Source organism: Sus scrofa, chromosome 15, assembly GCF_000003025.6.
Source record: "Sus scrofa isolate TJ Tabasco breed Duroc chromosome 15, Sscrofa11.1, whole genome shotgun sequence".
In the NCBI taxonomy this organism is placed as follows: Eukaryota; Metazoa; Chordata; class Mammalia; order Artiodactyla; family Suidae; genus Sus; species Sus scrofa.
The window spans coordinates 95863936-95887048 of NC_010457.5; the positions used below are offsets into that span (position 1 = coordinate 95863936).

The window sequence follows — 23113 nt, forward strand, 5'->3', positions numbered from 1 at the left end:
GTGGATTAAGGATCCGGCACGGCTGTGAGCTGTAGCGTAGGCTGCAGATGCAGCTCAGATCCCGAGTTGCTGTGGCCATGGTGTAGGCCAGCAGGTACAGCTACAATTCAGCCTCTAGCCTGGGAATTTCCATATGCCACAGATGCAGCCCTAAAAAGACATTAAAAAAAAAAAACATTCATTAAATAAATCCAAGGACTTTGCTTTCAAAGTAAATGTTGTCTGTGAGTCTTTAGCACAAACCCTTACTCAGCAGAAGCTGGTTATGAGATCTGCCAGTTTCTAACATATCCCGATGGAAAAGATCACCCTGTCCTGAAATATTTTGGTGCAAAGGTATTAGAAAAAGTATGCAAGCAATATTTATTATTATTTTTTTCACTAGGGTCAATTTAGAAAAACATCCCCGTAAAACTTACAGACGACAGGAATTCCCATCGTGGCTCAGTGGTTAACGAACGCCGCTAGGACCCATGAGGCCGTGAGTTTGATCCCTGACCTCACTCAGTGGGTTAAGGATCCAGCGTTGTGGTGTAGTTGTGGTGTAGGTCGTAGATGTGGCTCAGATCCCAAGTTGCTGTGGCTGTGGCAAAGGCCAGCGGCTACAGCTCCAATTTGACCCCTGGCATGGGAACCTCCATATGCTGCGGGTGCAGCCCTAAAATGACCAAAAAAAAAAAAAAAAATACAGACCACATACTTTGTCCAAGATAAAAATAGTTTGATTATTTTTTCCTGGTTATAAAAATAATGCATGTTTATTATTATAAAAACTTGAACATTGTTTGTATGAAAAAAGAGTAAATATACCTTGAAATCCCAAAGCCCACCAGGGGCCAACAGTTTAAAAGACAACTCAAGTAGTTTCTTTAATATTTGACCTTATTGACTAGAAAAGTGTCATTGGGTGCCTTTTAGCCACTAAATTTTTGAATATTGGAAATCTGACAATTAAGTGTTTTGAATTGAAGAAACAAAAAGGCAGCTTTCTAATTTTTCACCCAGAAATGAAAGACTGGACTGCAGTGTAGCCTTTTGAGCAGAGGCTGCACATTACAGACGGCTTGAGGCAGCATCTAAAGGACCAGGTGGAATGGTGAGGGCTGGGGGAGAGGCATCAGGACTCTCATTGCCTGAGGGCCTAGGAAAGATATTACAAGGGCAAAGAGAGTTTCAGTTACCAGAAGAAGGAGCTAAAGACTTAAAGCTAGACATATTCTGGAAGGTCACAGATTGTCATATTCATTTTCTCATCCTAGTGTCAGGGCCAGCATTGGACTGCATAGACACTCGATACCTACTTCTTAATGTAGGACAGGTTTCATCCATTTCATTATCTGCTCCTAGGGTAGTGGTACAGGACCACAGGCATTAGAACGGAACTCTCCAAGGCTTAGGCTATTTCATGGCCACTAATTCAGAGCAAATTACAGCACCAGTCAAAATCACTCAGTAGGGGAGTTCCAGTTGTGGTTCAGTGGGTTAAGAACCTGATTAGTATCCATGAGGATGCAGGATCCATCCCTGGCCTTGCTCGGTGGGTTAAGGTACCCAGTAGGACCAAAAGCACAGAGGAGCCCATGAACCAGGAAATAAAGAGATTCTTTTTCCCACGCCCAGGCTACATATGGATGGGGCTAGTTCCTTTAGGCTTATAAAGATTCATAAAGAAAAATGAAAAGTTTTAGCCCGCTTCCCAACTTAAAGAAACTGCAGACGTGTAGAAGCATGCAGGACCCTGCAGGATCCCTCAGGGACTTCAAAAGAGACTTCAGGAGAGTAGCGTTTTTTGGAAGCAATTTTTGGGCCCAATGCCCCAGAGGTCTCTGAGCTGGATCAAGATGATCTCAGGTCCTGACTCAAGATTTGGGGAGAACTTGTAAAATACCCACTGGCCAAGAGGGGTTTGGGGCAGGTGATGCCTGGTAAAAGAGGCCGAGAGAGTTTAAAACAGAAGTGTCTATTCCTTTTGCTTAGCAATATGAATGGATTTCAGGGTGTCTAAAGGTGAAGGAGGTTATGCTTTGGGAGCTGGGTTGCTTTTAAATGGCTGGGCTCACATGGTCTACTTCTTCTGCAGGAGGTGGGCAGTGTTTGGTGCTACTCTCTTTAAAGCTTTCCAGCTTCATTCAGAATTGAAGTAGATGACCACTGTGAACCCATCAGCAAGGACCTGCTTTTGTTTTACCTTGCTATGAAAAGTTTTAAAATTGGTGTAAGATCCATCTGGAAATACTGACCGAGATTATGGGCCAGTTCAATTTACCTAAAATAACAATTATTTATGAAATTCATTCATCAGTTCAACAATATTGTTCCTAGGCCCTGGGGACATAATAGTGAGCCAGTGAGTCTGGAAGTTTCTCATCTTGTACAGAAGATATCAAGATTAAGAATGCTGCTGAAACCAATGAGCAAATCTATTACTAAGCCTTGGTTTTTATTTACAGTTATATTTTGGTTTATTTAGTCAATAGTTACTATACCTGGATTATGTGCTGCCTTGGTTAATAAATTAAAATCTTTTTGGTTACATAATTGTCAGCATTTTTATATGCTAGCACCTGTGATGAATGCATATGCCAGCTCAAAGAAATGGACATTCAGTTTCAGGAACTGAAGCAGAAACAGAATATTACATCTTTGCCAAATTGTTCTTCATTTCGTATAGACAGCTAATATTTTTTTCCTTTGCCATAATATCTGCTTTTCCTTATAATCATCTTCAGGTCTCCTCAGCAACGAGATGACAAGCTCACTAGTTATCATTAGAAAGAAAGAAAATGCTTTTTAAAGAAGATTGGTTAAAAAAGTCTAGTCAGCTTTCAGATTTATTGTTTAACAGCAAGTTTTTCCCATAATGGTTCTAACTTGCTAGAGCTTGAGAGGAAATAAAAAGGATAATTATTCTACTAGTTGAAATAACAAAATGCTAAATTATAAAACGTTGAAGGAAAAATTCAGGCAATTTAAATTTCCTGGCAGTGGATCTATAATTTATTTGAGGGATCAGAGTATTTTGAGCTATAGACAAATGTATTTTGTGGAGAAAAAAATTACACTTTGAGTTTTACTGCCCAATTTTTGTCCTCGATTACATTGTTATATTTTTATAAAGAATAGTTGTTTTTGATCTTCACATAGTCTAGTACCCTATTTCTGAGTTTTTAAGTCTTCTCTTTTCATCCTTTAAAAGCTTTAGCAAATTTTCCTGCCTGGGGAAAATTTCACCAATCTTTTAACCCTCTAATTATGCTTTCATTTATCTACAGTTGTTGGGTTTTTTTTTTTTTTTCCTTCTTTTTTAGGGCCACACCTGTGGCATATGGAAGTTTCCTGGCTAGGGGCTGGATCAGAGCTGTGGCTGCCAGCCTACACCATAGCCACAGAAATGCAGGATCCTTAACCCACTGATTGAGGCCAGGGATCGAACCCACATCCTCATGGACTCTAGTCAGGTTCTTAACCTGCTAAGCCATGATGGGAACTCCTTTCTATGGTTTTTAATTTTTAAGATTAATTTGGTTGCTTAATGGGGTATAATTGGCAGAATAATATTAACTTTAGGTGTATGATGTAACAATTTGATATTTCTATGTATTGCAAAATATAAATAAAACCAGCTAATATCCATCATCATACATAGTTGCAAAATTTTTTTTCTTATAATGAGAATTTTTAAGATCTACTCTCTTACTTACCTTTTCTTTCTTTTTTGTCTTTTTGTTCTTTTTTTTGTTTTAATGGTCACACTTGAGGCCCACAGAAGTTCTGGGCCAGGGATTGAATCCAAGCTGTCGCTGTGACCTATGCTGCAGCTATAGCAATGCTGGATCCTTCAGCCTACCATGCTGGGCTGGGGACTGAACCCACACCTCTGCAGATGTGGGTTTAGATCCTTTCCCACTGTGCTACAGTAGGAACTGCTCTTAGCTACTTTATTTATTTATCTTTTTTTATGGCCTTACCTGCAGCATATGGAATTTCCTAGGCTAGGGGTTGAATGGCAGCTGCAGCTGCCAGCCTACACCACAGCCACACCAGATCCAAGCTGCATCTGCAACCTATGCTGCAGTTTGTGGCAACACTGGCTCCTTAACCCACTGAGAGAGGCCAGGGATCAAACCTGCATCCTCATGGACACTGTGTCACGTTTTTAACCTGCTGAGTCACAATGGGAACTCTGTCCTCTTAGTTACTTTCTATCTATGGCTTTTTTAATACTTAGAGTAAAAGCTATTTTTCCTGCTGAGTCCTGGAGACTGAAAATGCTATAGAAATATTTTTTTATAATACTTAATCTGAATTTCAAATAATACTTTGAGCATTAAGCATTTACTTTCAAAGCATTCTTTTTTTTTTTTTTTTTTTTTTTTTTTTTTGTCTTTTGTCTTTTTGTTGTTGTTGTTGTTGTTATTGTTGCTATTTCTTGGGCCGCTCCCGCGGCATATGGAGGTTCCCAGGCTAGGGGTCCAATCGGAGCTGTAGCCACCGGCCTACACCAGAGCCACAGCAACGCAGGATCCGAGCCGCGTCTGCAACCTACACCACAGCTCACGGCAACGCCGGATCGTTAACCCACTGAGCAAGGGCAGGGATCGAACCCGCAACCTCATGGTTCCTAGTCGGATTCGTTAACCACTGCGCCACGACGGGAACTCCAAAAGCATTCTTTAAATACATAAAAAGGTTTAATTTTTTAAAATCTTTTTTTGAAAACTGAAGTACAGTTGAGTTACAATTTTATGTTAGTTTCTGGTATACAGCAAAGGGATTCAGCTATATCTATCTATCTATCTATCTATCTATCTATCTATCTATTCTTTTTCACATTCTTTTCCATATGGCTTATTATAGGATATTGAATATAGTTCCCTGTGCTACACAGTAGAATCTTGCTGTTTATCTGTTTTATAAATAGTAGTTTGGATCTGCTAACCCCAAACGCCTAATTTATCTCTCCCCAACCTTCTCTCCCCTTTGGTAACCATAAGTTTGTTTTCTATGTCTGTGAGTCTGTTTCTGTTTCTTAAATAAGTTCATTTGTGTCATATTTTAGATTCCATATATGTGATATTATATGGTATTTGTTTTTCTCTTTATGATTTAATTCACTTAGTGTGATAATGCCTAGGTCCATCCATGTTGCTGCAAATGGCATTATTTCATTCTTTTTTATGGCTGAGTAGTATTCCATCACATATATACCACAGTACCACAGCTTCTTTATATATTCATCTGTTGGTGAACACTTAGGTTGCTTCCATATCTTGGCTATTATAAATAGTGCTGCTTTGAACACTGAGGTGATGTATCTTTTTGAATTATACTTTTCTCCAGATATATGCCCAGGAATGGGATTGCTGGATCACATGGCATCCTCATACCATACACAAAAATAAACTCAAAATGGCTTAAAAAGTTAAATATAAGACATGACATAATAAAACTCCTAGAAGAAAACATAGGAAAAACATTCTTTGACATAAATCATAACAATATTTTCTTAGGTCAGTCTCCTAAGGCAATAGAAATAAAAGCAAAAATAAACAAGTGGGATCTAATAAAACTTATAAACTTTCACACAGCAAGGAAAACCATCAACAAAATGAAAAGACAAACTACTGACCAGGAGAAAATATTTGCAAATGATGCAACTGACAGGGCTTAATTTTCCAAATACATAAATAGCTGATATAACTCAATAACAAAGAAACAAACAACTCAACCAAAAAATAGGCCAAAGACCTAAATAGACATTTCTTCAAAGAAGACATAAGGATGGCCAACAGGCATATGAAAGGATGCTCGACATCATTAAATATTAGACATATGCAAATCAAAACTACAATGAGGTACCACTGCACATGGGTCAGAACGGCCATCACTAAAAGTCTATAAATAACAAGTGCTGGAGAGGGTATAGAGAAAAGGAATCCCTCCTACTGTTGGCAGGAATATAAACTGGTGCAGCCACGTGGAGAACAATATGGAAATTCCTTAAAAAGAAAAGAAAAACTAAAAAAGATTTTCTTCTGCATGAAATTAAGAAATACTAATTTGGTGCTTACTGCATCTAGAGCACTATCCTAAACTAAGAGATATAAGAAATGACACAGTACTTGTTTTGGAAGACAAAAATATGAGCTCACAGAGTAAATGCTCACATAAACGTGAGAGAAAGTATATATATGGCCTGGAGGCAAGAGATCAAGCCCTGAAGCTAGACTGAGTAGATTCCCATCCTGGCTTTAATGCTATTACATGTAACCTCAGGCTAGTAATTATCTTTTCTCTGCCTCAGTTTCACCATCTGTAAAAAGGGATAATAATAAAACTTACTTTATCGGGCTGTTACTAGGGGTTAAATGAATTAATAACACATGCAGAGCATTTAGATTACTTTCAAGAACAGAGTAATTATCTTTTCTCTGCCTCAGTTTCACCATCTGTAAAATGGGATGATAATAATAATAACTTACTTTATCGGGCTGTTACTAGGCTTAAATGAATTAGTAACACATGCAGAGCATTTAGATTACTTTCAGGAACAGAGTAAGCTAAGACTCTTCTTGCTGTCATGACAGTTCTTGCTGTCTTTTCAAAAGTGAAATATTCTCTCTCTCTCTATCTTTTTGGCTTTTTAGGGCCATACTCGAGGCATATGGAAGTTCCCAGGCTAGAGGCTGAATCAGAGCTGCAGCTGCTGGCCTACACCACAGCTACACCCCAGCCACAGCAACACAAGTCTGTGACCTACACCACAGCTCACTGTAATGCCAGATCCTTGACCCACTGAGCAAAGCCAGGGATCGAACCAACGTCTTCCTGGATACTAGTCAGGTTTGTTTCCACTTCGCCACAAAGGGAATTCCTGAAATATTCTTTTAATCTAGAGATTTACCATTTAGTTAGAAAGGCCAAACATTTATAAGAGAACTAGAAAGGTTTCACAACCTGGAGCCAATTAATAAATACGGAGAAGGGGTGGTATCCAGATGTTACCACAGCAAAGAACACAAGATCCAGTTCAAGGAGATAGCCAGGAATAGGTAAGAACTGACTTTAGCGTCAAAGGTAAGTAAAATGGGTGATAGTTAAGTGTTTGGATGGGTAGATGAGGAAAGAAAGCATGGCAAAAATAAAGACTCTTAGATTTTTTTTTTTAAGAATCAGAGGCCCTTAACACATTCAAGATGATGTAAAATAAGTAAGGACAGAGAGCGTGAGCTTTCTGACTAAAATTCTAAAGCTAGCTGCAGACAGGACCAGTGAGAAAATCTAAAACTGTGACTTCCAGTTCACTGTTTTGTTTGCTACACTGATACGAGGTGAATCAAGTCATCTGGCCCTTGGTTCCTTTCCTTGGTCAATTTTCCAACATTGAATCCTTTTTTTTTTTTTTTTTTTTTCCTTTCCAGTCTTTTTTTCTTAGGGCCGCACCGCGGCATGTGGAGGTTCCATGTGGCATGTGAAGGTTCCCAGACTAGGGGTCCAATTGGAGCTGCAGCCACTGGCCTATGCCAGAGCCACAGCAACGCAGGATCCTGGCCACTTCTGCAACCTACACGACGCCAGATCCTTAACCCACTGAGAAAATAACACGTACAACTTTACACGTTTAGTAGTAATTTTACTGCTGGGACACACACAAATGTGCTTTTGTTTCTAAATCTTTCCATAAAGATGGCAGGATTTCCCTCATTTTAATTTAAATCATCGCGTGTTTTCATTGAAGCACACAACTTAACATTCTTTACTCCTATAATTTGATAATTTATGTTTATTACCCTAAAATCTTAATAATAGTCTTTCTGCTTCTTCGTATATTCTACTTCCTCTGAACAGACTGGGTGGAAAGTGAAAAATGCTTTTGTACTTGATGGATTTATTATCTATTCTTGACAGTTATTAGAAAAACTGCAATCTGCTTCTTTCAAATTCAAAAGTTGTTGATTGATTGACTTTTGGAAAGAATGGCCAGGAAGGTAAAAGTATTTAAAAACCTCATGGTATGTCTTCAGAAGTTTGGATTTTTGAGATTTATGAAAACTAGGTTAATGATATTTTTAAAGGAAAGCATAGCTGTGCTCAAGAAACATTTTTGGCTTTCTAATAGCTTCTTGGTTCATTTTCTCAGTGTTACTAGGATAAGTTCAACAGTTTCTATGATTTTATTTTCTGAATTTGCTAAAAAACAAACAAACAAACAAAAACAGAGAGAAAGCTTCAAGTTTCCCATTATTCTAGATCCTTTTAGGGGCAAAATGGTTTTTACATAACTAGATCCCCTATTTCTTTCTTGAGGCAGGAGCTCCAAAACTTTCCTAAGAGAAGCTCTCTTAATTGGCCTGCTCAGCACATACTTGTTTTAAACCTACTTTTTACTAAAACTTGGCCTTCTTCCAAGATCAAAAGGTTATAGAATTTCCCCCACTCTTTCAAACCATTTGTTTACATTTTTGTACTTGTAAACCTGGTGTTTGCATTTCTGTGATTTTTGAAAAGCTAGCTTGAACAGCAGACATCGGAGATTCCCCTGCTGTCAAACTGCTATAGGCAGTCACTTTGGAACTAAAATTCAGATGGGCAAAATGGAGAAGTGAGTCTAACACCTATCATCAGGTGGCAGGTCTATATGATGTCTTTTGGGAAGGCAAGTATTTCCGAAGTGTTGGTTGGGCTAGGTTATCAAGGTCTGAGGTAGTGTGCTCGAATGTGGTAGAGACTTTGGAGTGAGACTTCCTCAGTTCAGATCTCAGCTCTGCCACTGTTCCCAGTGTCTACTGCTACGTAATGACCACCCTGAAAACAATCTCCTATTATTGTTCTCTCTCCTGTTTCTGGGCACTGACTAGACTCATTTAGGGTTCCTTTCTAGGTCTCTCAGTCAGAGACTGGGGCTGGAGTCATCTCAAAGGCTAACTCACATGTCTGGAGTTCATCTGGTTGTAGACTGGATCCTCAGCTGGTATCATCAGCTGGAATACATATACATGATCTTCCACGTAGCTTGAGCTTCCTCCTAGCATGGCTGCTGAATTCCAAGGATGACTGTTCCAAGAGAGGGCCAGGTGAAAGCTGTAGCTCCTTTCACAACCTAGAATCAGGAGTTATGTAGCATCACTCCTGCTGAATTCTATTCATGCAAGTCTAGTCTATATGCAAGAGGAAGGTGATTAGACTCCATTCTTTAATAGGAGTGTCAAAGAATTTGTGAACGTATCTTTGAACCAGTAAAACCACTTATTAGCTGGAAGAACTCTCTGTTCTTGGCTTTTTTGGTTTGTAAAACAAGAACAATGAGAATAACTTACCTTCCAAGTTTTTGCCAAGATTAAACAAGAAAAGAACAGTACCTGGTACTTAGTATGTGTAAGCTTAGACCACTATCATGCCTTATGCAGATCAAAACTGATGCTGATGGTGTCATCAATGATGGTATAATTCTAGGCAGATACAGTCTGGGGGATCTGCTACCTTTCCAAACTCTACTGGTTGCATTTGACAAATACCAGTGCCTGTGGTTCTTATGCCTGTGGGAACAGAGTTACTATATATGGTCTGAATTCTTTGGCTCACCTCATTTTAGTGACAGTTTCCAGATATAGGTCAGTCCATTTAAACCCGGCCCCATTTATGGCAATTTATTTCATTATTGGATAAAGTAGTAAGAACCATGAGTAATAACTGCTGTGCCTACATTGCTTTTAACACCTTAGCCAAGTAATCCTCACCTCACCCAGTGAGTAAGTTTGGATGAGCACCTTTCCCTCCTATGGGAGGAGGAAACCAGGACATGGGTCAAGTGGCTTGCTCTAAATTCTACAAAGAGGCAAGAAACTAGGTGGAGTGAGAAACTGGAGGTCCTGATTCTCTGGCCCCTCCAGCATGCCTAAATAATATGTACCATTGATCATTACTTAGTGCCAGTTAATACACTGGCTATATTCCCATATATATATATAAATATATATATACACATACACATATAGTTAAAATTTCTTTTAAACTATCTTATTTTCTGTAACAGAGAATTGGCTAGCGTCTATGGAGCATAACATGAAATCAAGTGGCTTAATGGATACTAAAAATCTTGTAAGTAAAAACACATTTCGCCAGTCAGTATACTTTTTCCCTTTCGGTCAAGTCAAAATTTTCTGATATTTTTGGTCATCTACATTTTTTTTTTTTTTTTAATCTAGGGGATAAGGAACAACTGAGAACACTCCCACTCTTTGCCCACATTCGCCCCTAGGCTGGCTTTTAGTTGCCCTGTCCTCCATCTCCACCGGCCCGCCTCCCCAGTTATTACACTTCTAGTTTGATGCTAGTAAATCCGGGAGCGAAAAAGGTAGAAAGGTCTTGCCTTCCATGGGGCCAGGAGGGACGCCTCTCCTTGCCCCCATCCAGGCTGCCCCTGGGGGCGGTGGCTGCGCCCGTGCTCACCTGGGGGCGCTGTGCAGCCAGCACCCGGCGGCCGGAGGTGAGTCGGCCGGGAGGCGGTGGCTCCCGGTCCTGCAGTTGCGCTCAGGGGCGAATCCCAGGCTGCGAGGTCGCCGCCCCCGCCCCTCGGCCGGCCCCTCCGCCGGCGGGGGAGAGGGGAGTGGCCGGGCGCCTCCAGCCGCAGAGCAGCGCTCCGCAGCTGCCGCGCACTCTGCAGCCGGGCGCGCACGGGAGCCGGTCGGCGGCGCGTGGAGGCGGTGTGAGAGCGCGAGCGCGAGGGACCGGCAGCAGCGGGGTAGCGTCCGCCAGCAGTGTTGTCCACCGAGCAGCGGTGCGGAGCCCCTCAGCCTCGCGGAGAGCCGGCGTCCCGAAGCGTCGCCGGAGTGGGAGGACGACGAGGAGGCGGAGTGGCGCCTGGAGAGGTAGCTCTAGAGCTTTTCCTCTCTCCCCTTCTCTGCCCGCTCGGTCTTTTGTGCCCAGGGTCCCCGTGGCCCCGCCGCAACCTGAGGGGACACGGGTCGGGGCGGGGGGGTGGAAATCTGTGTTCTCTCTCTTCTCGGGGCGAGGCGGTGTTGCGTTGAGAACCGCGCACGTTGGAGGTCGCGCGGGGTGGTCGAGACGCCGCAGTTGCTTCGAGGGTGGGTAGGAGAGTAGAGGGCACGAAACTAAGTTGCTCTTACTTTGCCCCAGCTCCCTCGTACCTGTGGGCAAAGTGGAATCCAGGTCTTCCTGGTGTTCACCCACACCCCCTCCATCTCTCGGGCCCACAGCTGTTTCCTGGCCCTCTAATTCTATGGAAGGACACGGGGTGGCCTCCTCCGGGAAGGAAAGCAGAGGGAGAACAATGGGGCGCCCAGGGTGGGGTTCAGGTGCGGTGTGCTCTGGCGGAGAGGGAGAAGGGGCCCAGGACTCGACGGGGCGTCCTGCGCGTGCAGCTGCGCTCTACTCCTTTGTTCCGCAGTAGCGGAGGGGGCTGCCCAGAGTCTCGTTTCCTGCCCGGGATGGGATTGATTCACGGTCCTAGAGAGGGAAGGGGAGGGGGCGGGGCCGGAATGGAAACCCGATTAGGAATGGGAGTCCTAGAGGGTGCTTGCTGGAGCCGGGAAGAGGGTTGGGGAGGGGGCGATGAGGGTGCGCTGGAGAGATGATTACAAACACACAGGATTTTGTCCAAGGGCTTGCTGTGTGGGTTTCTGGAGCTTATTTGTATTGCTTTGTTCAGGCTGCGGCCGAGCATTTATGGCTGCAACAAGTTGTGTGCTTCCCTGAGTTCTAGGCGGTCCTAATGTTGGTTTGTTGAAATCAAATCATCTTAATTACAATGGAAGAAAACTTTTTTTTTTTTCTTTTGCTATGAATCAGGGTGTCTGTGTGTAGTATGTGGCAGTGGATCTGTGTTTGTAGCTAGTGGATATTGGCTTGAATGGGTAGGAAGCCAATTTTGTAGCATTGATTTTGACATAAAATAATTTTCTCCATTGTAATATAGTATATCAACTTCCCAGGAATGTTTGGGGGGAAACCACCAGAAAATTAGACGTTGCTAAATAAATGAATCAGATTAGGTAACACCGAATTGAAAAACCCTTTACAGTCTTTCCCAGAAAACACACCACACTTTGGGTTTTGAATTGAGGAGCCCTGGCTTCTGTACTTTCACTCCCCTAATGTGGGTCATCTGGATTAAGAAAGAGCAATTACCATTATGATGAGTGGGATTTTTTTTTTTTTTTTTTAGGGGGAGCTAGAATTGAATGTAAAGTGTTGGGCATATGTTAAGTAACCCTTTCTTAGATTGGAATCAAGAAGCCCTTGAGGATTGGCTGACCTCAGGAGGGAGCCAGGGGGGATTGAATGATGAGTGTTTTTTGAATGGAGTCTTCCAAGCAAAACTGGGGAGGAGGCTGACATTTCCAGGCATTCATGGTTTGTGCCTATGGGACACTGGTGGAAGGATCCCAAAGTCAGACTGAAGGTTAGAATTACTGTGGTGATAGTTTAGGAGACATTCAGTTATAGTAGTTAGGGCTGGGAAGTAAACTGAGTGCTGCTGCTTTGACAAGTCTGAGGGTCCATTGTTACAACCACCCCACTGGCTCTTCATTGTAAGACAACCAGCTTTGAAAGCTTCTTAACCTTAGAATAGGAGTGAGGAGCTTACTCCAGGGGAAAAAAATGTTTCCAGCCCACTAAGTTGTCATGGAAAAGAGCTGTACAAGCTACTGTGAGGGGTTGTCTTTTTCGTGGGGGATGTGGTCAGATTTTCAGGCCAGGCTGAAAAGCAATGGGATTTGTCCTCACGAGCCTTTTTGATGTGCGGTGGAAGTGGGATGTTGTCCAACGGTCAGGCTGTTTGTCGTTATAACTAATACACTGCCTGGCAAAACCTTGTGCCATGGGCAGCGAACAGAGGGGGAGACTTCCTTCATTATTGTCGTCTTGGCATTTTGGACTTTTTGCTTATGTTGTGAATTGTTGTGTAAAGTATAGCCCAACTGGATTCTTCCCAAGTACTCATTGGCATATACATTAAGGAAATGCAAAGTGTAAGACTGTTACTGCTACTGGAGACACGGGTGGGGGATCCTCTTAAATAGCTGGTCTCTGGCCGCAGGCCATCCCTATGGATTCCGCATTGTATGATGAGGCTGCACCCCCTTCGCAGGATGAGATGAATCATCACTTTGTCAAGCCTGGAGCTAAAGACTGACTCCCTGGTTGCTGCACAGTTATGCAAAGCTACAAACTTCTGACGTCTGTGGGGAAGGCGTGGGGGTGGGGGGTGGTATCTGGCCAACAAGGGAATCTTCAGAGTGTAGGATCCATGTTTTTAACATTTGTCTTTCTTTTGGGTGAGAATTCTTCTCTCTTCCCCCTCCCTTCTACTATTTTCAATAGCGGGATGGTTGGATTTTAGTTGAACAGCCTAACAGTAGCTGAAGATAACATGTAGTATTTACTATGTGAAAAGGGTTTTACACACATTAGTCTACCCACTTCCAACTTGATAAAGTAGGTATTTTCTCCATTTTACATTTGAAACTGAGGCCCAGGGAGTTAGGTAACTTGCCTCTTACACCCTAGTTGTGTAGGTAACTAGTAAGTGGTAGAGGTGAGATTTGAATGCCAATCTCTGATTCCAAGGTCTGCACTATATGGAATGATATCTTTTTTTTTTTTTTTTTTCTTCTCCTTTTACAGCCCCACCTGTGGCATATGGAAGTTCCCCGGCTTGGGGTTGAATCCGCTGCAGCTGAGGCCTGCACCACAGCCACAGCAACACCAGATCTGAGCCCGCATCTTCGATCTATGCCGCATCTTGCAGCAACGCTGAATCCTTAACCTATTGAGCATCTGTAATGGACTGAATGAGGCCAGAGATCAAACCCACATCATCATAGAGAATGTTGGATCCTTAACCCATGGAGCCACAACAGGAACTCCAGAGTATCTTTTAATACTGAGAACGACAGCACTTTGATTATCTATTTGATTAGCCCTTTGCACATTTCGTCACTTTCTCATATATGATCATAATTGACTCTTTCAAAAACCACTGTGAGATAGGTTTGGAAGGCTAGATTAGTGATACCGCAATTCTTAAGACTGTATTGTAAATCTTTCTGTATTGTAAATAAGCTGTTTGATGAATGAATAAACTTTAAGTGAGTGAAACTTCATTTTTATTTTTTATTTTTTTCTTGCTTTTTAGGGCCACACCCATGGCACATGGAGGTTTCCAGGCTAGGGGTCAAATTGGAGCTGTAGCTGCTGGCATACACCACAGCAGTGTAGGATCTGAGCTGCATCTGCACCCTACACCACAGCTCGTGGCAATGCTGGATCCTTAACCCACTGAGCAAGGCCAGGGATTGAACCTGCATCCTCATTGTTGCTAATCAAATTCCTTAACCACTGAACCATGACAGGAACTCCTGAAACTTCATTTTTAAAAAGTTAGGCTGCTAACATTTAAAAATAAGTGTTTTTTGGGGGGAAATATTTTAAAGTGGTGGAATGGAGTAGGTCTTATATTCATTGGATATTTCTTGAAATCCATTTTAGCCCTTTTTATCTTCCAGCCTTTATTAGAACACTGCATTTTGCTTCTTTACTGAGACCCAATGCCAGAGTGTCTTTTTAGAAGAGGAATAAGGAGGGAAGGCATGTGATTACAAAGAGGAAGTGGGACACCAGAATTGGAATCATACACAGCAGCAGGCTGTGTAGATTTTCCCAGCACATGCTCTTTGTCCTGGCAGTCGCCTTTTACAGAAGACATTCTTCCTTAGGGAAGTGTCAAGGGTCTTTCTTTACAATATCCTCTGAGATCATCACATTTCTGAGCTCTGTGGGAACACACATTCCACAGGATTTCTGTGCTCATCTTTTCCCCACAGGGAAGTGAACAAGCCTAGGCATCCACGTGGAAACGGAATGGAAGTGGTATCCTTCCTTGGGATGGAGTAGAGAACAGTGCCAGGAAGGAGACATCTGACCTTGACCCAAGAGTGACCACCAAGCACAGGAGCGGAGTGGATTTGAACACTTGTCTGTGGATTTCTCAGAATGCTCCTAGGCAAATGGAAAAGTCAATATTGGTTTTTGTTTTGTTGTTCCTAAGATAACACTTTGAAGGCTGAAAGTTCTACCTTTACTTGTGTAATTATTTCAAGCTAGGACGTCATTTGGGGTCGGCAGGGACTATGTTGCAGGTGCAATAACTTTTGCTCCCTGATGCCATTCATTTCCCGCCCACTGGGTATTTAGGGGATGCGCACGTGGTCTACTGAGTTCTGACAGAGAGCACCTTCAATTTACCAGCTGAGAAGGATGAAGAATGCTCTTATAACCTGTTGGAGGTTTTTTAAGTTGCTAGTGTCTTCATCAGTTCATATCTTATTAAGTGCACAGTTGATGCAAAGCTGTGCATTAAAAATCAGCAAAGGAAATTCATTGTGCATCAAGAGATGTGGCAGGGCAGCTCAGTGTGCCCCAAAAGTGGATGTTGGTGAGATGAAGAAAAGGACTGTGACAGCTGTGGTGACCAAGACCACACCAACACATGCTACTGAGATAAAAGCTGGAAACAAACAAAAGCATGAGAGTGGGAGGAAACCAAACACAGTGCCTGCTCCTTTTTTGTCTTCCATTTTACTTCCTCTGACCTCTGATTGGGGCCACAGGGGTTGGGTCTCTGAACACCTGCCTCTGAAGGCTGGATTGCTTGCAATGTTAGGAAGCATCTTCTTAGGGAATTCGCTGCCTCAGGAGAGAGGAGAGGATCCTTTTCTGGGGCCTGAGGATGTATAAAGTCCTACTCCATGGGAGAAGGTGGTGAATTCCATGGTTGGCGCAGGTGTATGGCAGGTCCTTGGTGCCCTCCTGCTTTCTTCCCTCTGCACCTGCTTTCATCCTGTCCTTGTCTGTGTTCAACAGAGCTGTGGATTCAACCCCACTAAGGCTGTTCATAGGCTTCAGGCATAGTAACATTGTGGCGGAGACACAGGTCCCCAAAGCATCAATCATTTTTATTTTGTTAGATGACACTCATGCTTCGGTTAAGTATTGGGTGCTTGCGCTGTATCAGGCTGTATCCCAGGTACCTTGTATAGCCTGTTTTCTTTAATCCTCCTCGTTCTCCTTCAGTAGGAGATTTTTGTCGACGAGAGGGTGGAGTAACATGGCCAGGTCTAGGAGAGATCTAGCCTAAGACCATGTGCTTTATAGAACAGCACACTGCTGTTCTCAGAAGCTTTGGGCCACTTTAAGGAGTGAGTTGTGAGGAGTTAAGAGAGTGAGCCCACCCCGACAGTCTCTCTCCCTCCTGGTTTGCTCGCTTTGTCCCCTGGAGTTTGGGCTTCTGTGCATGTCCTTGGCTGGACCGGGGCTGGGAGAGTTGGTTGAAGTGCTTCTGAGTTTCTCCTATTCTGGGGCTTGCGCTTCTCTCCACTGCATTATTCTTCTCCCCACAGTGAGGGAAATTCAGCCTGCTGGTGAGAGACTGAGGAGCCAGCCCTGCCTGCTGGTCTTTCTCATCCTTTGTTGGTTACCTTCTTCCTTCTCTGAGAGAATCAGATGGCTTTCTAGGAATTTCCAGGGGGCTTGTCTGGTCTCTGGTCTCTCAAGCGTAGTGTGCTGCTCGATCTCCAGTTGGAGTTCAGGGTCTGATGCGTGGGGATGAAGTGGTAGGAGCACTATTGCAGAGCTGCAGCTCAGGGGATCAGGCTTTGGACAAGGCAGGGAAGCAAAGAATGGGTATGGAGTTGATACTTGTCCAAGATAGGCAGTTTTTGAAATTGAGATCTGGAGATAAGTAAAACTTGACATTCTTCTTTCTTCGCTTATCAGATAAACAACACCACTGAGGTTCTAAAAATAGCAGGTGCCTGGCTTCCCTTGGTAGCTTGGAGAGGCCAGGAGGAGACCAGGTCTGCCTTATAGGGACTTTCTGATCAATCCTGCATAATTTCAAACTCAAGATGCTTTGAAATTATACAGATGGCTTCATTTTGCTGTGTTAAAATGACAATACAATTCAGAATTATACAGGTTTTTAAACTTGTTTTTAAAAAAGGGAATTCAGCATCCTTTAAGAGACTTTAGAAAATTGAATTGGAAGGACGGTGGAACGGAACACATTATTCATTATTGATTTTTGTTAGTGTGTGCATGTCATTTGCCTGCTTGTTTTCTCTGGTTTCATGAAAGCATTTTCCGTACGCTTCAACCAAAAAAGAAAAAGCAAACCAAAAGACGATTGAAAAATTCCTGTTGGCCCATTTACTTTTGCCAGTGTACTCCTCTCTCCTCCCTCAGTGTTGCTTCCTTTTAAATTCCATATTATTAGACTTTAAGGCACCATTTGCAACATTCAGGTTGCAAATAGGTTCGGTTTCTAGCTGATCATTGTTTCCCTTGAAAGTGTTTCAAAATAATCATCACTATTTTATTCACTTTAGAGTCCTTGCCTAAATGCTTTTAGGAAAAAGTTTATTTGTATAACATTGGGCTTAAGCCAATTTGCACGGCTTTTTTTTTTCCCCCCAATCCTCATGCTGTTTGCTTACAGTTGTAATAAGTTGACCACAGTTTTGATTTACTTCTGATGTGGTGAGCCGTCTAGCAAAAAGTTCTCACTTGCTTGAAATCTTCAGGGTGTTGAGAGGTATTCATAAAAATATATGAACTGCCACATTGGGTGGGATTCAGGAATCTGCTTTCTGCAGAAGCAGAATCCTCAGTATTCTGTGACATTGGGAGAGGGGGCTAGAGTTAAGAGTTTATAGCTTTAATAGGTTTGGGGGCTCTCTCTTCAACATCCATAATTGCACAATCTCTTAAAAACTTCTCATTCATATATTTAAATTCATATATTCAGATTCTTGAGTTATTTATTTGTATTCTGTATTTTAAACATTCTACACCTTCTTTAAAGGTAGAATTTTACTGTATAGGTATCTTGACTTCAGATTTAATTTTTGGTAGAGTTGAAAGGGCCTTTAGGTCACCACTGTCACCCCCTTCCTTGTGTCTAAGACCCACTCAGGTTCATAAAGTTAACCAGGGACAGATCTGGGCACTGGACTCCAAGTCTTTTTTTTTTTTTTTTTTTTTTTTTTTTTGTCTTTTGGCCATTTCTTGGGCCACTCCTGCGGCATATGGAGGTACCCAGGCTAAGGGTCTAATCGGAGCTGTAACCGCTGGCCTTCGCCACAGCCACAGCAATGCCAGATCCGAACCCTGTCTGCGACCTACGCCACAGCTCATGGCAACGCCAGATCCTTAACCCACCGAGCGAGGCCAGGGATCAAACCCACAACCTCATGGTTCCTAGTTGGATTCATTTCTGCTGCACCAGGAAACAAATGTTTCTTGGATACAGGAACTCCTAAATGTTCTTTAACAGGAACTCCTAAATGTTTCTTTAAATAAACTTAAAAAAAAAAAGTTTTTTGGGGTTCCCATCGTGGCCCAGTGGAAATGAATCTGACTAGCATCCCTGAGGACTCAGGTTTGATTCCTGGTCTCGCTCAGTGGGTTCAAGAGCTGGTGTTGCCATGAGCTGTGGTGTAGGTTGCAGAATCAGCTTGGATCTGGTGTTGCTGTGGCTGTGTGTGTAGGCCAGTGGGTACAGCTACAATTCAACCCCTAACCTGGGAACCTCCATATGTGTTGGGTGCGGCCCTAAAAAGACCAAAAAAAGGAAAGAAAAGTTTGTTCTTTGCAGAAGCCCTTATCGTGGACTTGAATTTGTAACTCTGCACCGTGGCTCTCCAAGAGGAAGATAGCATGTGCACACGTCCCAACTCATGCGACCATTGTCCCACTTTCTGGTGGGATCATTATGTAGCTAACACTGCAGTAGTCACTTTGCTGTATCATTTCTAGATCCATCACTGTCTGGCTTTCCATGGGAAAACGTATTCTCTCTGAGCCACTGGCCTTTTATTTTCCAATCCTTAAGCCTCTATTCTGGCTTGGTTCTCTCTCTCTTGTGTTTTTTTTCCCTACCTTGTTGTTCTAGATCTTTCCTTGGCCCTGGAAGCTCCCTCTCTGCCTTTCACACCTACACATCCTTCACAAACCAACTTTTCTGAACTTGTGGCATTTACTGTTTCACAACTTAGAAAAGAGAAAATATTTGGAACAGTCAAAATATTGAGAGTAACATTGCACATCCCTAATGGTTAAATTATTGGGATTCACACAAAATGCCATTTCCCATAATTGTGTTAGTTCATGTGTCAAACACACATTGTATTCTTCTCTCTCCTCCACACAGGTTAACTTGCATGTATGTTCTCAAAATATGTAGTTTATTTAAAAAAAAATTGTGTTACTGGAATTGCATTGCATTTGTATAAAAATTTGGGGGGAATTGACATCTTTACAATCTCATGGTTTCCCATCTGCCACCTCAATTACCTCTTTATTGATTTAGGTCTTTATGTCCTTCAGTGAAATTTGTAATTTTATATGTAAAACTCTTTCACATCTTCTGTTAGATTTGTGCCAAGGCGCTTTATGGTTTTTGTGGTCATTGTGATGGGAATTGTTCACACATTTCTGACTGGTGTTGGTACACAAGAAGGGCATTGATTTTGTACTTGTTTATTGATGGGTTCTTAATCCATCAAGTTCACATTTAAACTTGTGTTTGCTATGGGAGCCTGAGGTCGGGTGGCTTTTCTAATAGAATGTCACACAATCTGTAGTGGAAATGTCATAATTCACTTGAATTTAAAAATTGTATATAATAATTTTATAAGTAAAGGGAGGCGTGATTTTTGGTTCTTCAGTGCATTCAGATATTCATTCATCAAAAGTTTGGGTGCCTGGTATGTGCTTTACTAGGCACAGAACAAGTATGTTTCTGTTCTCATGGAACTGGAAGGTGAGGGGAAAGCAACATTGCAGAAATGAACACAGATAGGAGTTCCTGTCTCGGGAATGAACCCAACTATTGTCCATGAGGATGTGGGTTCGATCCCTGACCTCGCTCAGTGGGTTAAGGATCCCCCGTTGCCATGAGCTGTGGTATAGGTCGCAGACAAGGCTCCAATCCCAGGTTGCTGTGTCTGTGGTGTAGTTCTGCAGCTGTAGCTCTGATTTGACCCCTAGCCTGGGAACCTTCACATGCAGCAGACGTGGCCCTAAAAGGACCAAAAAAAAAAAAAGAAAAAAAAGAACACATATTTATGACATATATATGAATTGTGATATTTGCTATGAAGGTAAAGGACAGGAGGCTGTGAGAAAAAGAAAGATGGGCGGGGGAGACTTTGGGTTGGGGGTAGAGGGAGGGTCTGTCCAAGGAAAGGGGCATTCAGGCAGCTGCCTGCAGGTGGTGAGTTGGTGGTGCTGCCAGAAGGGAAAGAGAGTGGAGGTTTCCTGCCAGTGAAAAATGGGCCCAGAAGCCCCAAGGTGGAGTCCTGCTCTTAGTGATAGGTTGTTGGACATTTTTGTAAGCAATGCCTTAAATCAGGTTTTACTTTTAGTAAATCACCATTGTAGTGGTGTTTAAGTTGTGATGACGTGAAAATACTTATTTTTGGCCAGTATGTTCCCTCTCCTCCTCAAATGAAACTGCCTCTGTGATGTGGCTTGAATGGGGTCATTGCCCATCTCCCAGTCCTGTTCTACCACTTGAGAGCTGCCGTAGCCCTGAGTTCTGGTGGCTGCTGGTTGCATAGACGTCCAGGGCTCTGCACTATTGGACTGGGTCTTTCTTTTGTCTCTTCCAGGGTCTCCGCCATCTGGCACCTTCTGGTGTGTACAGGGTGGGGTGGGAGGAGGGGTCCTGTCTGAGTTCCACACATCTCATTCCCCTGGGGCAAGCGCATCAGAGCCTGGTTCTCTCTGTGGACGTGAGTCCTTGCTCCAGGAAGACAGTGTGGTGCAGGGGTTATAGGCTGTTCCCTGGAGAAAGTATTGGTTTTGAAACTTGACTCTTCGCTCAGTAACCTCTGTCTTTGGGCACATAGTTTAATCTATCTCTGCCTTGATTTTCTCATCTGCAAAACACAGGTAATAATAGAGTCTTCTATTTGGGATTGTAATAAGGTTTAAACGAGTGAACACACATATTCCCGGAATAAATAGTGTCAGGCACAGAGCAAGCACTCAGGATAAATCTTAGTTGCTACTCCTCAGTCGTTCTTAAAAATGGATTCCTGGGGTTCCTCCTCCCCCCCTCCATTCACCAGATATTCAGATCTGTTTGAATCCAAGCAGTGCATATAATTTATGATTTGATACAGGACTCTAGTTACTCCTCTGAAAAGTAAATGGGAAGAAAGATGGCAAAGAAACCAAAATGTTCACAGTGATTGTGTTTGTGTAGTAGGTTAGGATGATTGATTTATTTGGGGCATTTTCTGTAATCTTGGTTATGTTCCCTCTGAACTAATACTAATATTAAGAAACCCTGTGAAGAAAGGTCAGGCTGGTAGTTGCCCAGGTGGTTCACAATGTGGGGCTGAAGAGGGTGGGACCTGCTTGCTCTGATTGCATTCGCAGGTGGAGTGGTTTTCCACTTATGCTTACAGTTGCAGGAATGCAACCGTATTTAAAAGTCTTCGGCAGAAATATCTCTCCCAAATTAGAAGATGGAGATGTGGATCTTTGTGAAACTCTTTTTCCTTGGAGTGTTTCTTTTCCTGTCATTGTTTTCTCTTTCTCTTTCTTGCTGCACTCCCTGAGTGGGCCTCTGGCCATCTGTTACTCTCTTTGGTCTCCAATGACTCTCCTCCCCTTGAAAACCACTCCTTTCAGCAATACTTGATCTTTGTTTTTATTTGCTGGTCACACAGAAATGATGCACACATTTTTACAACTCAAAGAGTAAATTTTACTTCTAATTTTTAATTGTACAGATAAATGTAACTTTCCACTCTCAAAAATCTTGTAAGTTGCCTTTTATTTACTCATACCTACAGTTAGTTAATTAACTCACTAAAGTCTGGGATTGTTCTGTGATTTTCTGGAAGCATCAGGAATGTTGGGGAACTTGGGAGGCTGAAAGGAAGGGGAGATTGAAGGGGTGCTAAAGTTGAATTTTTCCCTTTTTGCTTATTTTGCTTAGGGTCATTTGTGTGACTGCCATTTTGTTATGGCTCAGAATTTTTAAAGTTTTCCACACTGAAAGAACAGAATTCTGGAAAATTACCAAAATACATTTTTAGAAAGAGAACTTTGCCAAATTTGACACATTTCCTCAAAAGCCCGTTGATTTTAATTACTTTCTAAAAAGTTCAGTGAGCTTTCCAGCTTTCCTTTCATGTGCCTCTTCTTGAATAATTGTGAGAGGAGAAATGGACTTTCCTGCTAAGTTTGTTTTATTTACAGGAATTTATTTTTAAGCAGTGACATATTCTGTATCTCAAAATAATACTGACATAGATTTCAAAGAAAGTATGACAGCAACAATTGCCTGGTAGCAGCAGAGGAGCTATTTGCTTGAGAAATATTGCTGATTTCAGTGAGATTTCATAGTCAAAAGCACAGTCTAATTGAAGGGATTTAAACTAGGTGATGCCTCTTCTGCCTTATTCCACAATTTATGTTTTTTTCATCTTCAACCACAAATGCTTAATTTGGATGTAATAAAATATTTACATATTCTCCGCTGCAAGGAAATCTAGTTCAGTGAGAGTTAAATCTGGATATATAGAATGGTATAACTGGGATTTAGCATTCACTTTTCAAAAAGATTCATCAGAGGAAATCCTTAAATTAGAAACAGCGTGTATACCACTTTGGAGTAAGGCAGCAATTGTAGAAGGTCTGTACATGCCCTGTGCTGCCCATCAAGTTTTTTCACAGACCCACTCAGTAGGGATGTGATCTTGTATCTTGTCTGTTTCACTTCATACACACCAGTACATGGAACAGAAGAAATTTGTTGGGTTTAGCTGATGCATGCCAAGGATATGATGTGTTTAAGAAGTTGGAGTAAGGGAGCTCCCATCATGGCTCAGCGGAAATGAATCCGACTAGGAACCATGAGGTTGTGGGTTCGATCCCAGGCCTCGCTCAGTGGGTTAAGGATCCAGTGTTGCTGTTAGCTGTGGTGTAGGCTGGCAGCTGTAGTTAGATTTGACCCCTAGCCTGGGAACCTCCATATGCCACAGGTGCAGCCCTAAAAAGCAAAAAAAAAAAAAAA

At 42.4% G+C, this 23113-nt stretch overlaps 2 protein-coding genes across 7 annotated transcripts in view; one reads left to right on the plus strand and one right to left on the minus strand.

Annotated features, from left to right (window-relative positions):
* LOC102166743 overlaps positions 1-23113 on the minus strand; it is a 54705-nt gene that overhangs the window by 21933 nt on the left and 9659 nt on the right. The window contains exons 2-3 of the mRNA XM_021074733.1: positions 10450-11388; positions 8931-9100 (exon numbers count right to left, since the gene is read on the minus strand). Of these exons, the coding sequence (XP_020930392.1) occupies positions 10531-11388 (858 nt within the window). The 3' untranslated portion in view covers positions 8931-9100; positions 10450-10530. The remainder of the gene's footprint in view (positions 1-8930; positions 9101-10449; positions 11389-23113) is intronic.
* Positions 10463-23113, plus strand: part of MYO1B (myosin IB) — a 192011-nt gene continuing 179360 nt past the window's right edge. For 3 of the 6 annotated variants that reach the window (XM_021075956.1, XM_021075960.1, XM_021075963.1), the window contains exon 1: positions 10651-10868. The gene's annotated coding sequence lies outside the window, so the exon portion shown is untranslated. Of the gene's footprint in view, positions 10869-23113 lie in introns of all 6 variants that reach the window. The other 3 variants (XM_021075958.1, XM_021075964.1, XM_021075961.1) reach the window with 3 other exon arrangements.